The sequence below is a fragment of the Achroia grisella genome, unplaced genomic scaffold (assembly GCF_030625045.1).
Source record: "Achroia grisella isolate CSIRO2021 unplaced genomic scaffold, CSIRO_AGI_Agris_v1 utg1064, whole genome shotgun sequence".
Taxonomy (NCBI): Eukaryota; Metazoa; Arthropoda; class Insecta; order Lepidoptera; family Pyralidae; genus Achroia; species Achroia grisella.
In genome coordinates this window covers 346,263-362,706 of record NW_026712568.1, presented here as the reverse complement: position 1 = coordinate 362,706, position 16,444 = coordinate 346,263, and the positions used below count along the sequence as shown (strand labels likewise).

The following is a 16,444-nucleotide window of genomic DNA, read 5'->3' as shown; positions in this document are numbered from 1 at the left end:
CAAAATTAATTAGCTCTCAATATGTTTACCAAGAAAATAAAATTATAAAGGAGGCGAATCTGCGTTGATTGTTATTTTCTTGAAATTTCCAATATAATTTTTTATGAAATATTAATACACGAGCATAGTACATCTAATTTAGAGCAATATCTTTTAGCTATATACGTGAACCGAGTTGCATTGGGTAAGCAATTTGGGGTAAACGCGTCGAAAGTTGTCACATTACCAGCCCCAAATTACCCGGGATGGTCAAATGCCTCCCAGCAATATTTTTAGGGGAAAAATCTATCTGTAATTTTCGTTATACGCGTACCGTACCATCCTCTGAGTGGTTTCATGCTGAACGTCATTTGCAATCGTACCTCGATTAGGCGAGTGCTAAAATTTTACGTCAACTATTTTGAGTTGTTCTATTGTTAAAGTTAATTGAATAAATGTTACTAAAACTATACTGTGCCTATTTCAGTGATTTTACATTTTTCCGGTATGATTATGTTTTGTATGAATAGAATAATTAAATCGTGAATATAAAAACATCAATAAGCATTTATATATGTATATATTTTTTTAATGTTAGATTTTTATGAGTAGGTTTACCCATTAAATATTTTTTTTAAATTCATATCTGTCTGTTCGTTATGAAACCATAAGAAAATATATAGATTCCAAATCAAATAGTAGCTTATAAGCAGCTTAAAAATCTTCATTTCCTTATATCAAGCCATGTAGAGATTGACTTGTAATCAAAGCACAACCCACATTACTACATCTAGAAATATGATTTATTAAATAGGCATTGTTTAAATAAATGAAACAACGTAATAATTAAATGAATCATAATAATAAAACTGTCTAAGGTTCATCTTAAGGAATCCATCGTTTATCTAAAAACGAAGGTCTACACAAATCCAACAAATATGAGAGACGAAAGTGTCTAGAGACCCCTAATTAACATTTTTGTTGATACAAACGAAACAAGAAAAATAATTAATGTAATAATAATGTGTATACTAGGTAAGTGCGAAATTTTAAATGATAGTAATTATTTATTACTACCTGCACAGTATGAGAGTCTTCTATTACGTAGTTTTAATTTCACATCTAACAGATTATGCCATTGATTTGTACTTACAAAATTGCAACGCGGTCTAAACCCATCAAGAGTTTGAAAAGTTTATTACACATGGACTGTAAAATAAAACGTGCGTACGAAGCAAGTTAAATAAAAGCCTGTAAAAGGAATAATAAATGTATTAGTTTTTATGAATAGGTTCAGTTACTGGCTGAAATAATACAATATTTGGATACACATGGTTTTATAAATCCCATATAGAGTTACGCATTGTGTTTCAATGCATGAATACGGTACTGGTTTTGACTACATTTGGTAATCAAAACTTTGTAACAATTTATATTTTCTACGTATTGATCTTGTACCCGAAATACATATACATAGTACTTATAATGACAGGTACAATTAAATCATATACAGAGAATGTCTGTATTATGTTTTAAAATTATCGTTAAAAAATACATTTAATATATTAAATATTTATTGAAGGGAGCAGCATAGCAAGATGTATCTTGATACATTTTGCCCGACTTGGGGCGGCCCGAACTGGCGTAGTACATCCACCAAGCATAATACCATAGCTAAACAGTCAGCAGCCCCATGGGGATCGGTTGTGCTGGTATTAGAGGTCCTGTGTGTTCAACAGTGCCGCGGATTGCAGAGGCCTTGGATACCTAGAGGATCACGATGTATTGAGCGATCGTTAATATGGTGTTCACCATAATCGCTGAACTGGTGATCTTTTAGCGTATCTCCAACACTGCTGGGCTCTTGCCATAGAGAGTAAAGGTGAAGCGTTGGCAGTCGGCCTTGACATAGCGAAGGCATTCGATCGGGTTTGGCATCAAGGTCTTCTATTGAAATTGCCCTACTGTACGGAATACCAGAGGGATTATGCAAATGGGTTTTTTGTCTGGCAGATGCATCGAAACCGGGGTAGACGGTAATTGCTCCGATAGCATGGACATTAATGCTGGCGTCCCGCAAGACTCCGTTCTCTCCCCGACAATGTTTTTGCTGCATATCAATGGTCTGTTAACCACAGTTAACCTTCATTGCTATGCGGATGACAGTACCGGGGACGCATATTACACGGGCCGTGCTAATATCCCTCTTTTCGTTGTGGAAGCAAACCGTGAACAGCTTGTGTCTGAAATCGAGAGTACTCTTACCAGAGTCTGTGATTGGTAGCGACTGAACTTAGTTCAATTCAATCCTACTAACGCCAGCTTTACCTTCTCTTCCAGATGACTGTTGAGTTCCGCATTCATCTGGAAGAAAAGATAAAGCTGACGTCTAAGAAGCTCGGTGTGCTAGAGCGAGGCGGTACTTCACTGCGGACCAGAAACTTCTCTTATATAAGTCACAGGTTCGGCCGCACATGGAGTACTGCTCTCATCTTTAGGCGGGAGCATCTGGATACCAGCTCGGTCCTTTTGATTCGGTTCAGAGACGTGCTATGAGAATTGTCGATGATCCCAATTCCAGAGGAATTGAGATCATCGACAAATTGCGGTATCGAGCCACTTAGCTTGAGGCGAGACTTCGCTTCGCTTTGTGTGTTCTACCGATTATACAACGGACTGCGTTCTGAGGTATTGTTCGACATGATGCCATCGACAGGGAATTCATCCCCACACGCTGGAACCTAAGTGGTCCCGAACAGTGCGGCAGAACAGTTTCCTCCCGCGTAAACTTAGATTGTGGAATGAACTTCCTGCCGAGGTTTTCCTACGAGATTACAGCATGGGGTTTTTCAAGAAGGGTATATTAAGGTTTCTTAAGGGTCGACAACGCGCACGTGATACCCCTGTTGTTTCAGGCATTCGTAGGCTACGGTAACCATTTACCATCAGATGGGCCGTATGCTTGATTACCACCATCATCATCATCATCATCGCAGCCCGGAAGACGTCCACTGCTGGACATAGGCCTCCCCCAAAGATCTCCACGACGATCGATCCTGCGCTGCTCGCATCCAATGCCTTCGGCCATCTGTCCTACGAGCTATGTGCCCTGCCCATTGCCACTTCAGAGTCGCAATTCTTCGGGCTATGTCGATCATTCTGGTTATTCTGCGGATCTCCTCATTTCTGATTCGATCACACAGAGTAACTCCGAGCATAGCCCTCTCCATTGCCCTCTGAGTGACTCTGACCTACTCCTTGTAAGACTCTACTGAGGTCTTCGAGCATTTTGCTAAGGTCTTCCAGGGTCTCAGCCATGACCACGATATCGTCGGTAAATCGAAGGTCCGCTCCAGTCTAGAAGCTTGAAGACATCTTCCAACGCAGCGGTAAACAGCTTTGGCGTTATGACATCGTCTTGTCTGACACCTCGCTGCAGTTGGATAGGCTTCGAATTCTGGTCGTGGAGGCGAACTGATATAGTGGCGTTTTCATACAAACATTTTAACGCTTCGATATATCGATAGTCAATTTGGTACCGCTGGAGAGACTGTAGCACAGCCCACGTCTCGATAGAATCAAAGGCTTTTTTGATTGCCACCATATAGTATAAAAAAAAAATATAATAACACCTCAGGGCAGGTGTTGTGTAGTCCCAAGCTAAGCACTTGTATTATGGGTATTAAACAAATTATATAGATTATTTTTGTAAATACATATATAATACTAAGGCCTATACAAACAATTATACTTATTAAAATAAATGTTTGTACCATGTGAGGAACCCGCGACCATCGGAAGGCAGTATTATAAGCCGCTAGACCACCAAAGCCGTCAATTAATGAGAAAACACACTAAACTACAATAAATTTAATTTACACACCCACACATATATTTATGTACTAAATAAATAACATTAGACATGAAATTTGAATTAAGATGTATTTCGAATTCCATCGTTTAATTATTGTTAAATTTATAATACTGATAATAGTGAAATAACAACATAATAATATTTTAATAAAGTTTATACCTACTTACTACTTGTAGCAATCATTCAAAGTCCAACCCTAACGTGAAATTATTATTGCATTTTGTAATTCTTCACTAAAACCCCTTGCTAAAGTGGGTACCGCACCGCTTCCAAGTCTACAATCAATTATTTTTCTCATTTGGCGAAATAAATTATTTACGACTGAGTTATGCCATTATTACTTTTAGTTTAGTTTTTATCAAAACTGATGTATTCCGAATGCATATTGAAATAATGTATTACTGTACTATGTAATTAAAATATAGAATACATTCATTATGGAATATAGAATCATTAAATTCGTCAGTAAGCAGAATAATATAAATTCTGTATTTGTTTGTAAATTTAAAGGGAAATAGTTGGTTTATTAATTATATTACAATTCACAATCCGGGTGTCAAATAACGTATTCATTCTCTTTATTGTTTGAACCAACTGCAAAAATAATACGTTCTATGTATTTGTTTAAATCATCCTCCATTAATACTCGACAATACTTTGTCGATTTTAGATATGTTTTTACATTTATTTATTTATTTTATATTTTCATTATAGACTTTAACCGTCATACATAATTAGTATTTCATATGTATCAACCATAAGATGTGAAAAAGTATATCTTCTAATATATAAAAAAGTAATTTGGTACATTATGGTTTAAACTAACTAAGATTGAACCTTATTGGAAAGCATGTCGTGTGCCAAACATAATCTCGCAGAGCACTCTTATCTAATTCGAATGCACGCCTTGCTATGCACGAGGGTGTTTTTTAATTTCCGTACTGAAAACATATTGCCCGGAAATAAATGTTTTAACAGTTATTTAAAATCCTTAACAAAATAGCATACAAGTTACTTTAATATTTTACAATATCATAAAGCATCTAAAAGCTGACGTCGCGTCGGATTGAATACGGCGTGAAAAATAAATATTTAACGTTAACAAATGCAGTCCTTTTAGTATTCCTTTATCTCTATAAAGTAAACGACATACATTTGTAAATATTTCATTTTAAAATATTTTGTATTCAAATATCACTAAATATTTTATATTTCTAATAAAGATTACTTAAATATAATGAAGCAATATTATTTGTCAGTGAAACAAAGATAGCTGACTAGAGACAAAGGGACCTGTTGATCCAACAAATGTCATTTCTGCGAGCATCTTTATACCCACTCCCCCGGGGCTCACGAAATTTGGGTCTAGCAAAGCGGTTATTTTTTTACTGTCTGTTAATCTACAGAAATTACATTTCTGTATGTATAGAAATCGAACGGAATATTTTCAGTAGAATCAAATAAAGGTAGTCGAGTTAAAACTTAGGTTTATAACAATATGTATTCCTCTTAGGTTTGTGTTAACGTAGAGCTAACACACAAAAAAGTGTTTACAACTAATACATAAAAAAAACAGTATCTCTCTTATTAGGAATAATTTGCATATTAGTAGTTATGTTATGAGTATTTAATGCAATTTGGCATTTTATTTTATATCTATAATCTTCTTTATCTCTATATAAAAGTCTCCTTTTAATTTTTATATATAAATTTTACCCATAAAAATAAGTTAAGAAATTTAATGAAATTTTCACAGAATATTTTGTTAATATGGGTCAACATTTATGTTTTAACAACAGCTTTCTTTACAAAGCTGAGAAAAATCTCCCTAAAGTGTGTAATAATATTGTGAATATTAACAATAAGTCAATTATAGTTTTATTAATTATGTTTTAAGTATTATAATAGATGGAGTTTTATATATTTTTTTTTTATTCTGATACATAGATGATACCTACGAAAGTCGCAGGCTCCACTAGTTACATAATAAATACGTAATGATTACGGTTAAATGTAGTTCACACAACTAATGTCGTGTTATACCGGGGACCTTATAAATTCATAGTTGTTACATTGCTTTAGATTCAACATAATAATAACGCAACATTTAAGCTTCTGTAATAATTTATGCTTTAATAATTTGCATGCGGAGAGAAGGTTACGTGATAGGGTTGTTGATTTTATTGTAACAGAAATTGAAGTTAAATATATGGTACATACTCAAATGATAACAATGACGATTTAAAAAAAATATATTATACTAGGTGTTTCGTGCGAATTTGTCTGCTTTTTGTGATATGTTTAGATGAAAGAGAGTGTGATGAGAGAGAGATGTCCGTTTTCGTACAATCAATATTGTCGTCAAATTTAATTACAAGTAAAATCTTTTTAGCCTTTTCATTATGAAAACTGACAAACACACAGACAGACATTAATATTTATAAATTTTGTATGGACATATCCTTTGTTTTCCAAAATATAGCATTAATTTGAAACATTATTTGTCCAAGGTATTAAATTATGTTCCAAATATTCCGTATAATATTATATTAATTCCTCTACAAATGTAGCAGTGATTATAACGACCACAAAATTAAACAATGGTTTCAGTTTATCAATATTATTCACTGCACAATACAGTACCACATATTTAGGTGATATTATTAATTAAATTCGTTTGGTATATCAATATTCTATAATATTACATATTTCAATTTAATATAGCGGAACTAAAATAAACCACTATTTATAGTTAGGTTATAATTTGATGGTTGTAATTATAACAGAGTCTTAATGTTAAAGAAAATAAGGACAGAATAAATAAAACTATCTATATCATTAAAACTTACAATCAAACAAACCTGTTGACCCTTAAATTATAAAAAAAACACGTGCGCCCCTTATTACATCACCACACTGAGGGGTATTCACAATACAACAAATGTACAATAGAGTCACGCGTAATAAATGTTATTGATTCACAGCTGACTACTTTAATCCGGTATATAATTCCATCTCGGACTAACATATTGCCTCAGCTGTGAGCAATAAAACGCTTTAGGGAGATACATAGATATCTACAAATCGATCAGGTAATAAGATGCAACAAAATATTATATTCTTACGATGTGGAAAGAATAATAAACTTTTATTATTATGTAAAAATATTACTGAATTAGAACCACTATATGTACAATGCTGGTGGTTGCTACTTTACTTAAACTTAGTCTCTTTCAACTAACAGAATATATATTTTTATTTTCCATAATATTACATATTATCTTTTTAAGGTAGGCTGCAGCGTAGTGTCTTTCAAGATCTCTGTATTAAGTTTCGTAGTGTCGGAACACCCCTGATACTAAGGAAAGGTAGGGCCGTATTACGTCATCTGGTATACTTCACGGGTACCACTATGGTATATAAAAAAGGAACAAAATATATTCATTGCAAGTTTAAGTTTAATTCATTGGAATCTAATATTGATTTAGTTGGAGAATCCTCTTCGAATCGTTTTACAGAATAGATTTTTTAAGCGGAAGTTATTGTATGTATTTAGCCTGTAACCAGTATGCTGGGTTATTTATCTATTTATACGACAACTTTTATTCCAATTTTCTACTAATTAATACTAAATCTTCTGCAAACTAATAAAATGTTATATAATATCGCTATAACTAGTTATATAACAAGGTCTCTTCATTAATATTTTATGTATAATAATATACTGTAGATAACGGTACAACTTACTAACAGTAAGTTAAAGTTATCTACAATGTAACCGGGCCTTTATTTGTTCAATCATTGAGTGTACTCCCCTCACGACTTTTCTTTGCACATTTGTTGTTTTATTTTGCAATAAAATACTGGAGTGCAGCTGCAGTACATTAGCTATGTCAGTATTAAGTGCCCGCATTTATTTATATTATTGTCATTTTTTTCTTATACAAATTATAAGACAATTTTGAAATGGGTATATCATTTGTATTAAAAGATTTCATCATATGTGTATTTTAAAAGTCAAGTATATGAAGTCAGATATAATCTGGTAGTATTTAAGATATTTGTAGATTAAATAAATACAAACTTCTCTAGATACTTTCATGTACAAGATCATAGAATATAATATAAAAGAGTTATACAAAAATAAACTTTATTCCGGATTTAACAATAAACTAACTGCACGGAAGAAACTCTTTCGTTTTAGTAATAATCATCTATATCCACTTAAAATTGACTATAAATGTTATATAAAATGATAAGTAAAATTATAATACGAGAGATTACACTTTTTAAAAAGAATTGAAAATATGGAGTAATCGATAACTCTGCTTGGTAATAAAAATATGGAAATAGCACGTGTAGTCTTGTAAGTATAATGAATGATTTTAAATCTGCCAGCAGTAACTATGCCACTCTTATTCCACTCTTATATTATTATTATACCTGAACTGAAACTACTGACACCCTCGCCCTATCCATTCTTCTTGACAGGGGACATCCTGCAATACATTTACCGTTCCCTGTGATCTTTTGAATAATATTATTTGATATTCACTTTATAGAAAATACATTTTTATTATTATATGTATTGCATAATATTAATAAATAATTTCTTCTTCTTTTTCAGTAGTCCACTAATGATACGTCCATTACTACTCGCCACGCTACTTGCATTTTTCCACTTAGTTCTATCTGTGGTGCATCTTGTCCAGGTCAGCCCTGTCGTCATCCTGATGTCATCAGACCATCTAATAAAGAAATATTTTTCAATAATAATGAATATATATTAATTTACGTAGGATTTGTATAATATTTTGTTAAGCGTTCATAATAGAATATTCGTAAGAAATTGTAATAATAAGGGTCGTTAGAGGTCGTTATAGAGTACTATTATTCATAGTACCTATTAGTGAAAAAGGATGAAAATATACCTGTAGTGAATAGTAACAAGAAGAACAGCATGAACCTGATGGAGTACACTATTGGCAATGGACTCATTAATCCCCATCACCAATAATCCCAGTCCCACCAATATAAATTAATTTAAAGTAAATTAATGACTTAATAGGATGTCCCGGGTAAATCATAGTCCAAATATATCCCAACAAAGGACGGGACAAGAGGTTATTTGTACTCCGTAAAATACCTGATTCATCATACTCTTGTATGAGTATATTATAAAATTATAGATATTGATCTGCTGTAGTCATTACAACTGATCTATTTTGTTACGTATATATAGGTACACATATATGTATAGTGTCTTTATTTTTATGACTTTGTGCAATAGTCGTATGCAATATTCGAGTTTCTTGTTTACTCATTCTCGGCTGAATGAGCGTTCTGCATTTGATAGCAGAAATAAAAAATGACTATGTCAAATACGCAAAAACTTTATTTCAGTAAAAAATATTTGTGTGTATCTCCCTGTATCATGATAGCGTACTGCTTTTGGTCAAGCAGAGAAAATAGAGTTTAAGGGCTATGAGTAGATAGGACTCGTATACATTCAAACAGTTGTAAGGATAAAAACTAGATTTAATAAATTACAGTTATTGCATCACTCATTTTATAACACTGTCTTATATTGTTTCCGAATCCGAATTTTCCATGACACAATACTCTATCAATGTCCATCACATTCTAATTGTATTTTATTTCTACTCTAATGTATTTTTAAAACTTCCAAAACAATTGCCATGCGGTATGTATCATGTTTATCAATAAAGCGAGCTGTATCGACCGGCGGCGACCCGAAACGGTAAGAACCTCTTTTCACTAAGTGTTATTATTTGATGCGGTAATGTACGGCTTTGTTGAACCCTTCGGGGCAAAGCGGGGGAGGCGTTAGGGTAATCCCTTTGTAACGTGATGGCAGCGTATAAGCGGACTTGGAACTATTATGACGAGTGAAGCCCGAAATAAATCTGCAAGGAAAACTGTAAATCCTGGACTCTCCATCATTTGTCTTTCACAATCGTCGCAATTACGTTGAATATAATTGTCTGGTAATAGAACAAAATTAAAAGTGTCACTAAACTTATTATCTTAAGAGAAGATCTGTCACATCACTCTGTTAGTTTATGTTATGAGACTAAATTTTCACCGTTGCACTTTTCGTTTCTCCCATAAAGCTCTCAAACTAAAATAGATATTATCCCTTTAATACTTATTTTTCTAAAATTATTGTATTGTATATGCATATTATTTATTACATGGATTACTATCCCAAACTATTTATGATATTTCTTTCATTTTGTTAGTTATGCTTTGCCCCTTACTCCTCTCACCTTATCTAATTTTGGGTCCGCGGACCCTTATTGTGTCCGTGGATCTATCCCATGGGTTCTATTGCATAATAGCGCAGCCGAGCGTTTGACAGTAACTTAAAAAAGGAGCGTTAGCAAAAAACAAAATGTTTTCGGGGATCCACAGATCATGGTAAGTTGACACCAGAAGACCATCTTCAAAAATAATGGAAATGGTAAATAATGAAGGGAATGAAAATTGTGTAAAATAAAGAAAAGTTTACCTTTAAAGTATTATGTGGTACCTTCCTGATTGTCTGCATCCATTGTCTTTTTAAAACATATTTAAAACCATAAGATATATTTCAAAGAGCCCTAGTTTCTAAGAGAGTAGAGAGTTGTAAAAATTCAATAGACGCAGGTGGATACTTCATCATTTCTAAGATGACATATGGAGCATTTGCAGGCAAATGCAAATGCAGTATTGAGCTCAGTAATATCTAGTTATTTATATACATAGGCGGCCAATAATGTGTGCTTCCAGTTCTATTCTTCCCTCAAGAGATTTACAAAGATTACTGAAAGATATGTCTTTACTTACAATCTAAGAGATCTAAAATTATCTAACAGTAAACGTCTAAATGAATCAAAATAGTGTCTGAGAAATATTTATTTTTTTATATATTATTCTATATTATGGTTGATATTTTTCATAAGTTGACTGATTAGGATATGCAGAAGACAATAAACACAATACAGGAAGTATAATTTATCTGTAATATGACACACAACATAACCATTGTTAATTTTATCCACTTATATATATATCTAGGTAAAAAAGGGTTCAAACTTGTCCGACTGAATATGTGTATGTAATTACATACTCAAGCATTGGGCGTTTAGTACCACCGTAGTATACCATACGTACACAGATATTAGTTTAAATAATAATGAATAAGAAGATTTTTAAAATCCTACGGTATGAAATAACACTGTTGAGGTTATATTCATACATATACGGTCATTGATGTTGTCTTCTTGAAAATTAATACATTATAATTATATACGTTTGCCCAGTAGTTTTCTTTAGTAAATACATAAATACAATCCTGGTACAGCCCATACTGGCATTCCAATATTTATACGCTCCCTCGCACTAACGTCTGACGAACACTAACCAGTAAGTTGGAACACCTGATCTGCGCCACCTCCTAAGTTATGGCAGTCTTTAAGAGGGCAACTATTTCTTTAGATTGAACGAGCAAGAAAAATAACATCCTCATTTTAGCCACACTCGAAGTTCTTTGCAAGTCTACCGATAAAAGTTACTGTTATCAGCACTTTAGCATTTATTTTTTTACGTATATACGAGTATTATATTGATCACAATTTCTATATCAAAAAAGTATTTGTATATAACAGTGTTCTAGGAAGCACATACATATAATAAAACTCAATTAAATTTTAAAATACCACATAATATTGAAATACTGTTGGCAATATTAGAAAATAAAAATAAATGATTTATATAATACATCGTCATTGAAGAGGATACTTTATATTGTGATAAAAATACTTTTTCTACACATATTTTTTATTATTTTTAAAGTATTACATTAATTATGTAATAGTGGATATAATAATACAAATTATGCAAACGTTTACAAACGTTTGTTGATTTTATATCACAGTATATTTAATATCCGTATATTTTATATGGATCTACTTCTTCTTTGAATTTGATTTTGTAAAATGTAATAAGTTAATATATTCTGATATATCCAAAACAAAATATAATATTTTTTATATTCTAGTAAGTATATATCAATATTTAAAATAGGAAAGAACTGACAACCCAAACTACTGCAAATATGAAAATTGGCACACAGATATTTGAGTTGACGTGGGTAATTCTTTACCCTCGTTACTTTTGTAGGATAGAAGAATAAAGATCACATCAAAATATGTACAAATAAACAACGATATCTCTACATATAATAAAATAGTATAATCGTTGTTGTTGTTATTGTTATTTAATTGACTTTATCATCAAGTCAATTAAATATCGATCAAGCCCATGGGTCATCTATTGATAAAAGGTACCTCATCATCTAGTGATATAATTATAAATAATATGTTAGTAATAAAATATACTTAACATTATGAAATGATATTGTATGAAATAATGACACAACATTGAATAGCAATATTTTCATATTTTGCTATTTTAATAATGTTAAAAAACGCAATAAAATTAGTTAATTCTTCTCAAATGACGTAGTCATAATTTATATATAAATAGTCATTATTTTCTTAATGATATTACTACTGTGGTATATCTTTAAAAACTAATTATATTTATAGAAATATTTATTCAATTTAGTTGGAACTTTGGAACTACTGTGTGGTTTGAAACTTGATCTATGTAATTAACTAGCTACGTTTGGGGGGTGGTTAAATAGTTAGCATACTTAGTTAGTTCAGTCAATACAAAGTTCTAATAACATGACTGTCTGTTCTGTGTTGAGTACTATCATTACGCTTAACGTACTGGAAAATATTTGCAAGACATGGTATAGATATTTAAAACAAAATAGATTACATTTATTTGTAAATAAAAAATCCTAAATGAGTCAGTTGTAGTTGTTACTTAATGCTGTGGTTTTAGTGTTGTTTTGTTAATAGAATTCACTTATTATTCATAATGATTATACTTAAAAATATTATCAATTATAATATTTATAAGCTGTGTATGTACGTAATAGATATATTTAACTTACCTTAAGGGAAATGAATACATTTTTACATATTAACCCGGCACAAAGAGCTAATTCCAATAGAATATTACACAGGGCATTTCGCCTGCAGTCATTTTCATTTAATTTATAACCTGACAACAGTATCTTTACGTAAGGTACATGTTTACCTGAAAATGATGTTATTTAAAAATCATATTTGCAATGATAATATTATTTGTACTTGTATACCACAACTATAGTAGGTATTTATGCATAACATCACGACTATACCTAAAAAGGGTAGTTAACGTTTTTGCATATAGCAATCAACAATGTGGTGAACTTAACAATTGACATATTCACATTCACTTGATATATATGTATACAATTTTTTTTTTAAATATTTTAAACCGTTGACGCAACTAGCTTTAACAAATTCACCGGAACAAAAATCGGGGCGAGTGCATAGGTTCTTTCTAAATCTATCTTCAACTTATGTAGTGGCTGAGGTCCAACGTATAAGTCTTTAGTCTAAGTGCACCGCTAGGATTTCGAACCTCTGCTTAGGCTGTCGTAATTTTGATCTTTCTTAACGTTAAAATACTATGGGGTAATGTGTTAACGGCCAGACTATCATACCGGTCTATATCAGCCTACCATCTCATCATTAATTAGGTTTGTTAGTGTCTTATGTTACAATAGATCCAATAGCTTTATGTATTAATTAATCTAACCTAGTTATTCTAACAAATAATATTTATTACACCCACAAAAAAATATAAGCTATCGTAACTCCAAATCCGACAAAGTATGAAGTTGCGGGCTCAGCTAGTAATAAATATAATTAAAATATACATTAAAGGATAACCTCCTTTAATGTATATTTTAATTATATTTAATGTTTATGTTATTTTTATATTTTATTTTAATATTAATTAAATTAAATATAATTTTGTGTAGATAAATAAAGCCAGGTGTGCCTGAGACCAATAAAACATTAACAGAGCAATTACAAACCGTTTATGTGTTAGTTAGACCAGAGTAAAGACAATTATAAATGTTTTTATTTTCCTTCTCCCGTGTAATTACTTACGAAGGGTAATATTATAATTTTACGGTACAAATAATTTACGCCCGTGATAATGAAATAAAATTTGCAATAAAAATGTTGACATGACAGTTAGTAAGAAAATTTCAAAATTGTATAAGTTATAAATATATATTCAACTTAGATAGGATAGAAATATATTTTTCATTATTTCTTTTCCTTTTCATCAGTCTTTGTACCTCGGTCAATTGACTGCCGTAGTTGGAGCTTAAGACCCTGACTTCAAAGTCAGAGCTTACTGTGTTGCATTTTTAAATAATAATGATATTTGATATGCCTACAAGTGATATGAACAGGGGTTAGAGGTCGTCGGCATTTTTTTGTATTTTCATTATATCTGTCCGGTTACGGCGATGAATTATTAAAAATAATTGAATATATTATTATAATAATTATAAAATAATTTCAGCATATAATTAATATTACTTATAGTAAATCGCATTACAGGAAGAACCTTTGACTTCTTTATTGGCCTGCAATATTATATCTACTGTACGTGCGAGTTTATCAGTATAATTATAATCACTAATATTTAGTAATAAACTCCACTGCTCTGTCTGGGTATGGCCATGACCATCGCCTATGTGTACATGTACAACACCGGTTACATCACGTCATCAAGTGTGCGTTGTCTGCGGTTTAGTCAAATCAAGCTATGAAGATTACTATGAGCAAACATCGTAGAATACCAAAGCTTGTTACCATATGGCTATTAAACGCTTAATATGCACCAATTAAATTACATACTGTATGTTCTAGCTGTGACATCACTCTAGTAGTTTAGTCAAATCCCGCGGTTAAAGCGGTTTGATAGCATTTTGAGTTGCGGTTACACACTCTGCTAACCTTACTCACTATAATCTCTATAGACATATTTATATGATGGTAATCACATTATTCATGTAAAAAATACAAAAAAATATAATAAATATAATAATTTATGTTCTCTATAATTATACTATAACCAAATAAATACATTATTAAAATGATTCGAATTTGAGCACTTTATATCTCCATATTATAAAAACTATTTAGACTGGAACAGGAACAATGAGTTACAAATCATAATCAAAGTTGTTTATACGAATTTAAATTTACAAATTATTATAAATTATTTTAGTAGCCCTCAGGATAATAAAAAAAGGATAACATAAATAAATTAATAAATACCAGTTAGGGTTATTTTAAATTAACTTTAAAAAAGAATACTCCATTTTATGTTTGTTGCCTCAGAATTAAATAATACGGAAAATTACATAGGAAAGTATAATTCTGATTCTGATTGGTTCTATGGAAAATTTCATTGATAAAATTTTTATCTATTTTAAAATTATATCAGTAATGTCAGCACATAGTAGTTGCTTTTAATATTAAAATGTAACCTAGCTGTGCTCTTTAGCTTTTAATTTCATGCATTTTTGTATATATTTATAATATTTTTATTTGTATTTTGAGTTTAATATGTCGTAAATCTTGACTTAACTTGACGTACTATTAATAATAATAATAATAAGGTTTAAATAATATTTAGTATTGCATATCCAACAAAATGATATTTTTTTCATATCTAAATATGAATGGTTCTGTTTAGTAATATAATTCACAGTTTTCATAACCGTTTCAGTGATCCTTTTGAATAGAACAAATGGACATCAACAAACTCTACTATGAAACGTTCATATTAACTGCGTTCACAATATAATTGGTTTACGGTACAACAAGGACCGAGGAATAACCATCACACAGTCATGCCGCTGCATACGACAATTATTAAATATTAAATGTTGGGTACTCACTGATATAGAAAATCTTTTATAAGATTATTGAAACCTTTGATGCGGTTTAATAGATTATGTGCAGCCAATTTCATTCAATTAATGAATATGTCATTTAAATTTCAGTTTGTAGGGCTTTTTAATTTATTTCTGGTGGTCATTCGAAATGTGTTCAATGACTAGAAATAAAAGTTATATTATTATCTGTTTTTTTTTGCATCTACTATTCTGTACTTACATTCTTTATCCATATATGTCTTAATATATGATATCGTGTACGTACAAAGTTTTACTACTTTTATATGATATTTCTTTTAATACATGTGTAACAGCAAAGATAGCAAAGAAAATATTTGCAACAAATGTAGTTCCTACTAGTATTTATTTAAAACTTATCTTGTTGATAGCTGTAGGTAGTTTGAACTTACAATGTGATAATTCCAGATCCCGAATTACTGAAAAAGTAACAATTATATTGATATATACAGTTTAATTAATACTTTTGTAAAAAACAATATAAAATTAATTTTACCTTAATCAATATTTATTCCAAAATTTAAACTTTACTATCTAAAATTGTAAAATGTTTGATATTACATCATTCTAATTCATTCAAATTTAAAAATATAACTACGCAAAACGCAACCGGTATGTTGCGACATGTTACTTTAACGGCAGTACCATGGATCGGTCACACGGGAAATCAACATCGTACTCGAATG

General features: G+C 31.2%; 1 protein-coding gene across 2 annotated transcripts in view; it reads left to right on the top strand.

The window, feature by feature from the left end:
* LOC131841911 (polypeptide N-acetylgalactosaminyltransferase 35A) overlaps positions 1 to 16,444 on the top strand; it is a 243,191-nt gene that overhangs the window by 222,214 nt on the left and 4,533 nt on the right. Inside the window, exon 12 of one of the 2 annotated variants that reach the window (XM_059190309.1) lies at positions 8,481 to 8,590. The exons of the other annotated variant lie outside the window; for it this stretch is intronic. Coding sequence (XP_059046292.1) covers positions 8,481 to 8,483 — 3 coding nt within the window. The 3' untranslated portion in view covers positions 8,484 to 8,590. Of the gene's footprint in view, positions 1 to 8,480; positions 8,591 to 16,444 lie in introns of those variants that run through there. 2 annotated transcript variants of the gene reach the window in all.